The 13,841-nt window shown below is 44.6% G+C and overlaps 1 protein-coding gene across 1 annotated transcript in view; it reads left to right on the forward strand.

The window, feature by feature from the left end:
• The first annotated feature begins 8,392 nt into the window (after positions 1 to 8,392).
• ANOS1 (anosmin 1) overlaps positions 8,393 to 13,841 on the forward strand; it is a 121,299-nt gene continuing 115,850 nt past the window's right edge. The window contains exon 1 of the mRNA XM_042460286.1: positions 8,393 to 8,744. Coding sequence (XP_042316220.1) covers positions 8,532 to 8,744 — 213 coding nt within the window. The 5' untranslated portion in view covers positions 8,393 to 8,531. The remainder of the gene's footprint in view (positions 8,745 to 13,841) is intronic.

Below are 13,841 nucleotides of genomic sequence, written 5' to 3' on the forward strand. Positions count from 1 at the left end.
TAGCTTTATAATCTCTGCTTGTGCATTCATTCTGGATGTGTGGGGAGAGAGATCTAAAGAAACAAAAATTCTGAAGACTATATAAATCCATAAGTCAAGGTTTATTTTTGTGAGCAGCTGAGAAATGAATGTTAAGTTGGGAGAAAAGAATGACAGCCTGCCAGAAGGATGAAAGCAATTTAGGCACAGGATGTTAAGATGGCAACTAGAAAAGAAAACAGTGGATAGAAGGAAATTAGCTTCTAGAGCTCCTAGCACAAGAAAAATCTTGGAGGAGGGGATGTGGGAATTAGGACTGGGGGTGGGGGAATTTCAAGTGGAAGAAAACAGAAAGTGATGTATATTCCCTTTCCATCTCTCTACAGCCATCTTTCTACCTAACAAGCAAAAACAAAAGGATAGACTTCTGTTATTTATACTTGGTCTAAGAAATCCAAAGGCTTCATGCTGCTAGCCAAATTTCAAGGGGTCATATTCTAAATTGCAGGGGCTAATATTGTGGCCAAACAATATTGGAGTGTGGTCAACATGGCAAAAGTTGTTAATGAAAATAAACACACAAGCCAGGAGAGGCTGCAGTAGTTTGCTTTTTGCCTTAGCCTATTGTGAAGGGCGATTCCTTTCCTCTTCCTTCACTCCCCTCCCTGCTTTTTCCCTTTAAACTCAATTTTCAGTAATCAAAGGAAGCTGAGGACAAAGGGAGGGAAGTAGAAAGAAATTGGGACAGTAGAAAAGGAACTGGAAAAGTGAGATGACAGAAGATTAATCAAGACTGTTCTTGGCACATCAGAACAATTAGAGGGTATGGCAGTGTGAGACTGGCTTAAAACACACACACTTCCTAAGTAGCTGACTTGGTTAGGGATCAACATCAGACTGTACTATATCTCTTCTGATTAATATTGACATAGGTACTTTGTGAATACAGGTACTATGTGAACACAGTTATGCCTGCTAAAAATTAAAAATTAGCTCATTGCATTTTACACTGGATTATGCTATATAGCATTAACATTTCAAATTAATGATGCACAGTCCTAATTCTCCAATGGACAACTTGTCACCCTTCAGATGTTTTTGGACTGTCGTACCCATGATCACCTATTCTATGCTGATTAGGGCCAATGCCAATTGTGGTCCAACAACATCTAAAGGCCCCCAGCTTGCTCATCCCTATTGAGATTGTTACGCCATGAGACACACCAGAATTATTCAAGGAAACAAGGGGGGTTTACAAACCGCCCGTTTGGGGTGGCCTGTTCCCGCCCCTTTCCCTGCCGAATCGGGGCCTCAGCTGCCAGAACAGCAGCCTCCGAGGCCCCGATCCGCCACTTTCCAGGTCGCGGGAAGCGGCAAAAGGCCCCTTCCCCGCGACCTGGAAAGGGGTGTCCTTGGGGCTTCATGCCCCAAGGACACCTGATGGCAGTGGCGGGGAATAGGAGAAAGCGGCCCCTTTCTCCTTTGCGTCACTGGCGCAGCCGTCTAAAGGTTGCGCCAGTGACGCAAACCGCGGAAGGAGCTCTGTTTCAGAGCTCCTTCTGGAGCCGCAGAAAGGGCGCTCTATGCGCCCTGGCGCGGCGTCAGTACGTCACAACCGGGCCACCTCGTTTGGAGGCGGCACAGTGGTGACGTAGCAATGGCGCCACCGCCATTTTGTATGGACTGGGTCCGTATTAGGGTTAGGGGCGTCCAGAAGGGACGCCCCTTTCTAACCCTAATACGGACCCAGTCCGTACTTTATGCCTGTTTGTAACGGGCCAAACCCTCCAAAATCTCATGATGTTTGAGGACTGTGTGTGTATATGGTGCCCTTAGGCAAGTAACACTGTCAAACAAGGACATAGAAGCTTGTAAATATCACAATATAAAGACTGTATGGGCTACAAGTTTACCTTAATGGAAGCAAACAGTGGAGAGATGCATGCTCTGTCCATGTAGTCATGCAGACCTAGGATAAATGAGATAAACAACTGGAGTATATCCCAGTGCAGATAGATAATAGATCTAATTAATGCAAGGCACATAGTATATACAAGGGTGAATTAATAACAATTGTAGTCCATGAAATATTACTGGTGTCATTTCTTCTGTATATCTTAGGCCTGAAACAGATGGGCCAAATGACACAGCATCTGACCACATTCAGGGTTCAGATGAAACATGCCTTGCATGTGGCCAGAAGCTGCATCAACACCATCCTGAAAGAATTGGGTGAAGAAAGAGCAGATTAATCTGCTTCGTTTTGGTGGCTCAGTTCAGGACCGTGGCAGCAGCCCAGATTGGGACCGGGCACATGTGGTTGCCATGGTCCTGGCACGAATGGCGCCAGAGATGCTGCACACTGCTCTTTTCAGCACATATTTTTTTTGGCCTTACTTATATAAATTTATCATTTGGCACATCATTATGCCATTAAGTTTTAAGACAGGGGTTTCTAGATTTCCTATTTGTGCTTCATTAAAATATAATTATAATTACTTAGAGCCAGTGTGGTTTGAGCACTGGACTATGAGTCTGGAAACCAGAGCTAAAATCCCTACTCAGCTATGGAAGCCCACTGGGTGACCTTGGGCAAGTCACACTCTCTCAGCTTCAGAGAAGGCAAAGGCAAACCCCTTCTGATGAAATCTGGTGAAGAAAGCTCCATGATAAGTTTGCCTTAGGATCTTTGCCATAAGTTGCAAATAATGTGAAGGCAGATAACAAGTCTTGAGATACTTGTATATGTTATGCATATACAATGTATGTATTAGGACAGTTAGTCTCTGTCTGCCAACAGCCTTAAACACACTCATGCTCCAGGTTCGTATGATGAGATGCTGAAGAGCAATAGAGAGGTTATCTGAATAAGTAAGGGTGGAAGGATAGGTTTCTCTTATTTATACGAGGTCTAAAAAACCCAGAGCTTTCATGCTACCAGCCAAATTTCAGGGACTCACATTGAAAATCTGTATGGGGAGTGAGGCTGGGTTAAAATACACACAGAGTCCTATGTAGCATACTGGGTTAGATACCACCACCAGACTGTGATGTATGGTATCCCTTCTGATTTATGTTAACGCAGCACAGGTATTATGTGAACACTAGTTATGTCTGCTAAAAATTTAAAATAGTTCTTATTCATACATGTAGTCAATTTTTCTCAGTGTAAGATGTCTGGTATTTTAAATACTGCAGTTCTTACCTAAGGGTGCTGAACTTAATGACTTCAGAATGTCAAGTTTAAACAACATACCAAGGTTTTCTACAAGCTTCACCTGGTACATTCAGCATGAAATTGGGATGAGCAGATTTGGAAGTAAGTCTCACTCAAATCAATACAGCTTAGTTCCAAACAAATTTGTATAAGATTGGATCGTCAAGTGATTATCCCTTGACACTTCTCGTTTATAGCCCTTGTAGTAAGGATCTGTAGCTCAGTTGTACTGAGCAATGATAGCTGGGCTTCAGTAAGGCTAAAATGCATGCCAAATACAGGCAAAATAATTGACATAAATGTAGACTTCCACAAGCTTTCAATAAATATTTGGAATAGAAAAGGTGTTCAAGATAGTGTAATACTGTAACAGGTACACTTTGTGTAATTCTCTTCCATCCTCTGGTAATACTGAACACAAGTTGTCACGTTGGCATTAATTCTGGCTTTGATCTGTGATGTCAGAACATCTTTCCTGAGGTACCTTTGCTGATTAACTCTTAGGTCTGTTTCTGGGTTGACATAGAAGCTCATAAAATTGGGAATCTAATGGGAAACTCACAGGGAATAGTCCTTTCCCCAAGTGTCTGACACATAGTTCAGCTCACATATGTTTATCTAGAAATAAGTCCTAGTGAGATGAAGAAGGCTTACTTTCAGATTAGTTTATAGGTGAGGCTAGTCTAAGACATTTTCCTGCTTGAAGCAGAGCAGACAATGACATCAAAAAAGGTGAAAGCCCATCATACTTAAAGCCTGCCACATTTTTTTAAAATCTTCTTCTTCTTGTATGAAGCAGAAAATTCCATTGGTGCCCTTTTTTTCCCCTGGCAGGAAGAGAAAATGAAACAATCGGGAATAAATGAATAACATTCAAAATCCACAGAACAATGGTGCCTTTATTTGGCCACCCAAAATGCACAAAATGCATTATTATTATTATTATTAACCTTTATTTATGAAGCGCTGTAAATTTACACAGCGCTGTACATGAAATCTTTTTAGTTAGACGGTTCCCTGCCCTCAGGCTTACAATCTAAAAAGACATGACACAGAAGGAGAAGGGAGTGGTGGAGGGAAAGGGTAAGAGGTCCAGCAGTTCCTCTCAACCTCCGAGGTCTGGACCAAGGCAGATGGACTGGAGGGAGGGCAAGGCTTCATAATGGATGGTTAATCATTATCCAGAGAAAATACATAATCACAAGTAGGATAATACATATACAGTACATAGGAATACAGGAAATGGATCGATAAACAGCCAACAACAGAACATCAGATAGTAAGCGACAATTATGCGATGCCTGGGAAAGCTTCTCTGAATAGGATGGTTTTCAGCTCCGTTTTGAAGCTGGTTAAAGAAGTGATGGCTCTTGCTTGTGGAGGAAGAAGGTTCCAGGAGTGAGGGGCAGCAAGTGAAAAGGGGCGAATCCGGGATGGGGCAGAGGAAATCCTGGGCTGAGACAGGAACCCTTGACTACCAGAACGGAGGGCCCTGGTGGGAAGGTGAAGAGAAAGAAGGTCTGATAAGTAAGGAGGGGCCAGTCCATGGAGGGCTTTGAATGTCGACAGCAGGAGCTTATACTGAATGCGGAAAGGGAGAGGGAGCCAGTGAAGGGATGCCAACACAGGAGAAATGTGGTCAGAGCGGTGGGTGGAAGTGATAATGCGTGCAGCTGAATGCTGGACAGAGATTAAAGGACGGAGGTGAGAAAGAGGAAGCCCAGCCAGGAGGACATTACAGTAATCAAGTCGTGAGATCACTAGGGCATGGACCAGGATCTTGGCAGTAGAGGCGGAGAGATATGGTCGGATTTTGGCAATATTGTACAAAAAGAATCTACAAGCCTTGGCTGTGGTCTGGATCTGAGGGATACACGACAGAGAAGAGTCAAAGATAAAGCCAAGACTGCGGGCTTGCTGGACTGGTTGAATGGAAATGTTGTCCACAGAGACAGAAAAGGAGTGTTGAAGGTTGGGCTTAGGAGGAAAGACAAGGAGCTCCGTCTTGGACATGTTGAGCTTCAAACGCCGATGGCGCATCCACTGCGAGACAGCTGTAAGGCAAGATGAGACTTGCTGTTCAAGCCTTGGCGAAAAGTCAGGGGCAGAAAGATACAGCTGGGTGTCATCGGCATACAGATGGTAGGAAAAACCAAAAGAGCTGATGAGTTTTCCTAAGGACAGTGTGTAGAGAGAAAACAGAAGGGGACCCAGAACAGAGCCTTGGGGAACTCCAACAGATAAGGGAACAGGAGAAGAAGTCAGACCCCCTGCAACTACTGCAAAAGATCTGCCAGACAAGTAAGATCTAAACCAGTCGAGAACAGAGTCTGAGAACCCAAGGCCAGAGAGTATGTCAATTAGGAGACAGTGATCAACAGTGTCAAAGGCTGCAGACAGATCAAGAAGGATGAGAACAGAGTAAAGGCCATTAGCCTTGGCCTGTAAAAGGTCATTCGAGATCTTAGTGAGAGCTGTCTCTGTAGAATGCCTTGGGCGGAAGCCAGACTGAAAGGGATCGAGGATGGAATTGGCTTCAAGAAACTCAAGACAGCGCGAATAGACAACCCGTTCCAAAACCTTAGAAAGAAAGGGGAGAAGAGAAATCGGACGATAGCTAGACAAAGAGGAGGGGTCAAGAGAAGGTTTTTTCAGAATTGGGGAAATGAGAGCATGTTTGAAGTCCGAGGGGAAGGAGCCTGTAGAGAGAGAGAGATTGAAGATATGGAGGAGTGAGGGCAGAAAGGAGGGAGCTATAGAGATTAGAAGACGAGTAGGAATAGGATCAAGAGGACAGGTAGCAGGTTTGGAAGAGTTCAGAAGTGTAGAGAGTTCATCCAAAGAGGCAGGAGGAAAGACAGAAAATTTGTTAGGCAAAGGTGATAGAAGATTAAGAGCAGAAGATGCATGCATCATTTTGTGGGTTTTGGATGTTATTGTACTTTGCATATGTGGCCAACATGGCTACCCTGAATATGTTTCCTGTAGGTGAGGAATAAATGCCTTCATACAGGTATGTTTCCTGGCAAATTACAGTTGTCTGCCCTCTTCTGCACCGAGGAATTCTCCGTTTGGAATTTTGACATGAAATTGGGCTCTGAAAGTTGGACAAAAACATTCTCAATTTTTAAGGCATTTAACATAATGTTCCAAAGAGCTGTGGCAGTTGCAAACACATGATCACAATTCATATTTGCTTGCACCAGGTTTTCCGAAAAGAAACGGGGAATACCCTGCATTCAAAAAACCTGTGATGAGGGGGATTTGCCCTGGGTCAGGTCAGGTGTGCAAAACACAGCACCAGTGGGAACTTCCCACTTTTAAACTGGGTTGCCATTCGGTGCAAAAGGTAGTCTGAACTGCCCCCATTGTTTCATATGTCACTTTTAAGGTTAGACAATCTGAAATGTGCTTTATTTTGCTAAAGCAGGGATGGGAATCATGTATCGCTACAAGTCTTATCTGCCCAACAGTAGGGCCACAACCCTAAAAGACTTGTGTCTAGCTTCAAATCCTTCCTTTTTTGGGATGAAGTTCCTTCAGTTCTCCAGCCACTGGTCATTCTGGCTGAAAGACACTGGGAGCCATGGTTTTGAAAAGATAGTCTCCCATCTTCTAGTGGTTTGAGTGTAGAACTAGGACTTTAGAGAGCAGGATTGGATTTCCTGCTTGGGCATGGAAACTCACTGCCTGACCTTGGGCAGGTCATGCACTCTTGTCAGTCAAAGAAAACATCTCAGGGTCGCCATAAATCAGAAAGGCACACAACAACTGTGGGCCCAGGTGTTGTTGTTTTAATTGCCCTTGAGCTGACTTTAACTCATGATGACCCTGTGGATGAGACATCTCCAAAATCCCCTGTCTTCCATTCTTCTGCTCAGGTCCTGCAGGCTCAGGCCTGTGGTCTCCATCTATCTGGCTTCCTTCTGTCTTTCCTAGCATCATTGTTTTTTTCCAATGATTCATGCCCTCTCATGATGTGGCCAAAATATAACAACTTCAGTTTAGTCATCTTGACTTCCAGGGATAGTTTGGACTTGATTTCTTCATCCCATTTGTCCAGTTCTCACATCCATACATGGCAATGGGGAACACGATGGCTTGGATAGTTCTCACTTTGGTGTTAGAATTTTGCCCTTTAGGATTTTATCCAGTTCTTTCATGCCAGTCCTAGCACTCTTTATTTCTTGACTGCAGTCTCTGTTCTGATTAATGTTTGATCCAAGGTGTGGGAACTCTGTGACCATTTGAATCCCCCCCCCCCCGTATCTAGGATGAACTCTTGTAGATCTTTGTTGAGGTTGTTGTGGTGTGCCTTCAAGCCTCTTCTGATTTTGGGTTGTGCTAAGGCAACCCTATCATGGGGTTTTCTTGGCATTCTTGGCTGAGAGCATGTGACTTGCCCAAAGTCACCCAGTGGAATGGTCCCAGAGTTGTAGTCCATCCCTCAGACCACTACAGGACACTGGCTCCCACCTTCCCTGGGTCAGGATATTTGTTTCTGGCCCCAGGTAGCCTTAGGGAAAGAGCGACTGCTCCTAGGGATAAGCAGTGCCTCTGGGGGGGCGCCAGAGCCACTTCCCATTCTCCCAAGGGGACCAGATGGCCTCACTGCAAAGGAGGAGGACAAGGGGGCATCAGGTGCAGCCCTGCAAAATGTAGGGCATTCAAGAGAAATGGAGGACACGACCAAAGAAAAGCTCAAAACACTTATATAAATATAAATCTATGCTTTCTTAGTCCTGCTCAAAATAGGAGGACCTTTTGGAACTGCTCCTGGACAGAAGATTGAAATGTAAGAGATGTCCTGGAAAAAGGATGAGGACCTCTGAGGGTCACTGCTCCAAACACTCACAAACCCATGCTTCTTAGCCCTGCTCAAAAGGGGGAGCTTTTTGGAACTGCTCCTGGGCAGAGGGCTGAAATGGGGGGCATGTTTTGGAGCAGGAGGAGGAGGAGGACCTCAGCCTGCCTTCTCCAGAGGCGTCCCTCCTCCTCCTCTTCTCAGGCGGTGCTGGGTTCAGGCAGGTGCGCCCAGAAGATGTCCAGAGACTCAGAAGCCTCTCCAGTAAAGCTGGGAGGGAAGCCCCTCAGTGGGTCTCTCCCGCCAAAACTCCCAGGCAGACCCTCCCTCCCTGTCACTCCTGCCTCCCGCAGCCAATGGCGAAGCCTCCTGCCCCCTTTTCCCACCCCCCACCCCCTTCTTGGGGGGGGACCTTGGAGAGAGGGGAAGAAGGAGTGAACTTTTGGGGCTGAGTAGTTGCTCTCTGCTGCCGCGGAGGCTGCCTCTCCTCCTGCTGCTGGTTTCCCACCTTCCTTCTTTCAGCCGAGAGCCATGAAGGAGCCCGGCGCGCCTTGGACCCTGCTGCTGCCGCTGCTCCTGGGGCTGAGGGCCTGCTGCCTGGCTGCTGGAGCCGGAGAAGCCTCCCCTTCCTCGCCTTTTTCCCGGAGGCACGACGAGCCCTTCTCGGTCTCCGGAGCCCGCTGCACCTCCAGGTGCCTCAGCCTCCAGATCACCCGCATCTCCGCCTTCTTCAAGCATTTCCAGGTAGGGAAAGGAAGGGGTCCTTTGGGAGGAGAGTCCCTCCTTGGCCATGGCACACTCTCTCAGCCTCAGGGCTAAACCTCCCCTGAAGGAATCTTGCCAAGGGGGGAAAACCTTCCATGAGAGGAGGTCGGTTTCCCTGACTTTTCCCTTCCGGTCCTTTGGGAAGGAGAGCCCCCTTCCTCCCAGGCTGTGGAGCCCCACCTGGAGCAAGTCACACTCTCTCAGCCTCAGAGGAAGGCCATGACTAAACCTCCCCTGAAGAGATTTTGCCAAGACCCCCCCCCCTCCAATGATAGGGTCTTTCCCCTGAGTTCCCTCCTTTGGGAAGCAAAGTCCCCTCGAGGTTGTCGTCATCGTCTGGCTTCTGGCGACTCTCTCTGAGAAGGTTTTCTTGGCAGGGGTTGCTCTCAGAAGGGCTTTCTGAGGCTGAGAGAGTGTGACTTGGCTGAGCGGGGATCCGGACCCAGGGCTCTACAGCCCAACAACGCTCAGCCCACTAGTCCCCACTGTCTCCCCCCCCCCCTTGAATTCTAGGGGACTTATTCCCAGGTCAAAAGGGGGTTCCGGACATCGAACTCCCAGAATGTTATAGCCTTGAGCCAGGATGCTTGAAAGCGGTGCCAAACCGGGTTATCTCTCCAGTGTGGCTGCAGCTTTTGAGTCTTTCCCGACTCTCAGCTCTGGCCATCCTCTGGGGCTGAGAGAGTGTGACTTAGCCAAGGTCACCCAGCAGGGGCTGGCATCCTTGCATTTATGGGGGTGACAACAAGAGCCCCCTTCCCACCCCTTTAAGCCAGGTTTATGGGGAAGGAAGTGGGGGTTTCCGTGCACCTTAGTGCAGGGTTGAAATGTTGACCAGTTTAGTGGCTCATTCATATCAAGATAAAGGCATGATTACAGCCAGCCTGGGGTAATGATTTCAGTGCTGGATTATGGCTCTGGAGACCAGAGTTCGAATCCCCACTCGGCCTCTGCTCACACTCTCTCAGCCACAGGAGGAGGCAAGGAGGCAGAAATCATCCCAAGAAACCCCTTTGGGAGAGTGACTTTATGAAGAGGGACCCCAAAAGTCCAAAATGACATGAAGGCACACAATAACAACAAAAGTGCGATTTGAGTATATTTGTGAAGGCGAAGTGAGATTTGTAATTCACGTTTTGTTAGTTCTCCCAGAATAAATCACACAGGTTTCAGACAGGCAAACCTGAATACCTGGAGCAATGGGGCAAGTTAAACACCTTTGGATTTGCAATCCTGTACACAGTGACCTGAAAGGAAGTTGTAATGAATTTGGTGGAATTTACACCTGAGTAAGCATTGATAGGGTTGCTCTGGTAAAGAAAATCCTTTACCTGTGAAACATTCACCTGCCCCAGAATCTCCCATTTAAACCCCACAAGGGGGAGAGACCTTTTTGTAATTATTACAAGATGTTAATTTAACCTTTCCTCCCCCACCTCCCTGCAATTTCGTGTATAGGTTGTGTTTCTCATGATGTTAGTCATATATAGAACTGATGGTTATCTTAATTACTTATGAACATGTATAAAATTGTACATTCTTGCGTATGGGCTTGATAGGCACCTCCTTTAGATCACGGAATGGGGTTTTGTTACATCATTAACATACAATGACCAAGCTGTTAAACAGGTCAGTTGGCCATTCTTTCTCAGTTGGTTCACATTTATATGTGGAGTAATTTTGTGTGATGAAAGCATGATAGTTAGCCTGTGTTGAAGAGCTTGCATTTAAACAGGTGAGCATTTTATATTTGTGTGCTGAATGGCCAGGGGCTTGGATTCAGATTTAGGCATATGCTAGCATGGCATATGGTTTGACCAATAGACTATGACTCAAGAGACCAGGCCATGAATCCCATTTTGGAGAGTCGCACGCTCTCAGCTTCAGGGGAAAGCAGTGGCAAAACCTCCTTGGAACAGATCTTGTCAGGAAAACCCATGATAGGTTTACCTTAGGGTTATCATAAGTCAGAAAGGACTTGAAGGCATACACCGCCACACTTGGCTGGTGGACTTCCCAACTTCCTACTCACAGCAACCATTTCTTTCTCTTGCAAATGCTGTAGAAAATGGACTTTGCTGAATGGGGTGAATTGGAGAAGGTGGGTGGGTGAAGGGATTCCACCAAATTAGGCATCTTCTTGTACAGAGAAGGTAGATTCTTGAACCAGCCTTGTGGGTTCGTTGTTTGAATCCTGCAATAACTGAACATCTTCATGCAGAGATTTTGTTTCTTCCTGCTGGCTTGTGCTTACTCTTTGTGTGTGTGTGCGCGCATGAGAGAGAGAAACTTGGTAAAGTGAAGGAAAAGTGAAGTTTTCGTTAAACTTTTGTCATTATTCATGAATGCAGCCCTATATTCTAAAAGCTACATCTTTGTAATGCGAATTGGAAGGATCCCGTTTACTTGCCTGGTTTGCTAAGTGTATACCAGCACACTGACCTTTTCAGAGTTCAAAATGCTAAATTCTATTACAATCTGTGGGTGACAGCCTGCCTAACTCCCTACAGAACTGGGAAGTAAGTTAGGAAAACAGGGTGTTTTGGAAAAAGGTGACTCCTCAAGGCAAGGAGGGAAGAAGTTAGGTTTTTTTAGTCTCTGCAGGTGTCCCATTAACTTTGCATATCTGTCTCTGGCAGTTATTATGATAAAGCAGGGTGTGTAACTTGTAGCTTCTGTGCTTTCTGCCACAGGCAAATAGGCTAGAATAATTCTCTCTGAACATGGATGTTTTTGTTTGGCACAGAAAGTGAAGCAGGGAAAGAGATGAAGTGGCTCTCTTTTTGAGCCTGAATCAGTAGCAGTTTAAGGAGATTGATGACAAATAATTAGATTAATTGGATAAAATAGTTAGATAGATTTACCTGTCCTAAATATTTTTACACTATATGTGCATTGTTTGTGTCCCTGTGTGTCCACATTTCTTACATCAGCCATTTGTACTGTCTGTTTTTAATATTTTGAAATTGGTAGTAATAAAAGCGTAAAAAATATTTCAGAAGAAGTGGTTCATCTTCATGAACTGGTTGTTGTATGTCTTCAGGCCATTTCCAGTTTATGGTGACCCTGTCGTAAGATTTTCTTGGCAAGATTTCTTGCCTTCTTTTGAGGCTAAGAAAATATTACTTGCCCAAGCAAAACGAGTGGATTTTCATGACAGAGTGGGGATTGGTCTCCCGAGTCGTAGTCCAATGCTCAAACCATCACACCACTCTGGCTCTCACTGTGAATTAGTACATGTTGGTAAAATAGGCTTTTAAAACCAGGGCTTTTGTAAACTGTATCAAGTTTTAATGGCTTTATTGCTCCAGAAATGTATTCATGTAAATACATTTAGCACAACAGAAAACAAGATGCAGAAAAAAGCTCTTCTGTTGTGATAAACTAAATCACAGATGGTACATGTTGCTGTGGTTTTTGTCATGCAGAATTGCAATGTTTTATAGAGAACAGAGGCAGTAGTGTCTGAATGGGCTGGGCTAGGCAGGCACTGTATACTCCTGTATCCTATTGATACTTCTTGAAAGGTTCAGGTTTTCTCCTCCATTGGTATCCATACCGAGATAGTCTTCCACTTTCAGCTGCATGAAAATGCAGGAAGTACTGAGGCCATACTTTGCCAAGATTAACAGTGCAATCCTCTAGATGTCTGTCTTTGTGTCCTACAGAAATACACTGAGCTCATTCCTTGTGTGTGTACAACTGCAGCCTTTCTTGTAGTTTCCTATTCATTTAGAAACTGAAACATAAACCAAAATCATCACAGAAACCTCTCCAGGTGGAGTCAAAGGACTTCCAGACTTCATCATATGCACGTGTGTGACTTGTGTTCCCACCCTAGAAATCCGTGCTCCAAAAGAGTCGGGTAGTTTTCTATTCTGACTATACAAACTACAAGGTCAGCTTTGGGATAATCAAGGGAGGGGAATAAAGGTACTGTACTTTCTTTAAGAAGGATTACCTTGTGCATCCCATGCTCATTGAAAAGTGTTAAATCAACGAGTGGGAAGGGCTCTGGGCGTCTGCTATTACTATTATGTCAAGTTAAGTATACTTAAGCCCTCTTAAAATAAATGAGAGTCAGGTTTATGTTCCAGATGTAGAGTGTGGAGATAAAATCTTGGTATAGGTTGTGCCAGTTGTTATAATGTTACAGGTGTGGCGTCTCCAGGTCACACAGCAGAATTTAGCACATCTCATGGCATAGTATTTGACCAATGTGACTTCAAACTTTTTTTTTTTTTGTTAAAACCTGGTTTCTCTTAAAACCTTTGCAGGTATTTTCTTGTAAAACTCATAAATTTTAAATCCATTTTGACTTTGCTATGTATCGGTGATACAAGTGGCATAAAAACTGTGATATAAGACAGTTAGTTGCATCTTCAGTCCTGGTTTTTTTACCCCCCTCCAGCATGCATACTTTGAATGCCCATTGTGCTGTATCTTTTTACTGGAGGGAGGAGCAGCGTGATCATATGGAACAGACTAATGTACACTGTTATGCTCAGTCTGAGGTACTCGGATTAAAAAATAGCTAGAATGTGAGGAACTCATGTATAAAGATGCTACTAGGACATACGGATTGATGGAAGTATCTACATTGATAGGAAATAATTTTTCATGGACTAAATTGTGACATCAAGTATATGTAGAATGCAAGTTTCAGTTATCAGTAAATATTTAATAATTTATAGTTGTATGCCTTCTAGTTGTTTCCATCTTATGGAGACCCTAAGGCTATCATGATTTTCTTGTCAGGATTTATTCAGTGGAGATTTGTTATGCCTTCCACTAAGACTGTGGGAGTGTGACTTGGTTGAAATCACCCAGTGGGTTTCTGTGGCTGAGTGGGGATTTGGTTTTACCGAGTCCTAGTTCAGTTCTCAGACCACTAGACTATGTTGGCTCCTACTAGCTCTATTTCATGAAGTAGTGAAGCTATATAGTAAAAGGGTGATAAGATGATACTAAAGTTGGAATTAACATAAAATGAAAATGTGTAGCATTCTAGGGTTACATAGCAGACTACTGTGTACCACAATGTATTATAAATAAAAATTTCCTGTAAAATGAATT

This window comes from Sceloporus undulatus, chromosome 3, assembly GCF_019175285.1.
Source record: "Sceloporus undulatus isolate JIND9_A2432 ecotype Alabama chromosome 3, SceUnd_v1.1, whole genome shotgun sequence".
Lineage (NCBI taxonomy): Eukaryota > Metazoa > Chordata > Lepidosauria > Squamata > Phrynosomatidae > Sceloporus > Sceloporus undulatus.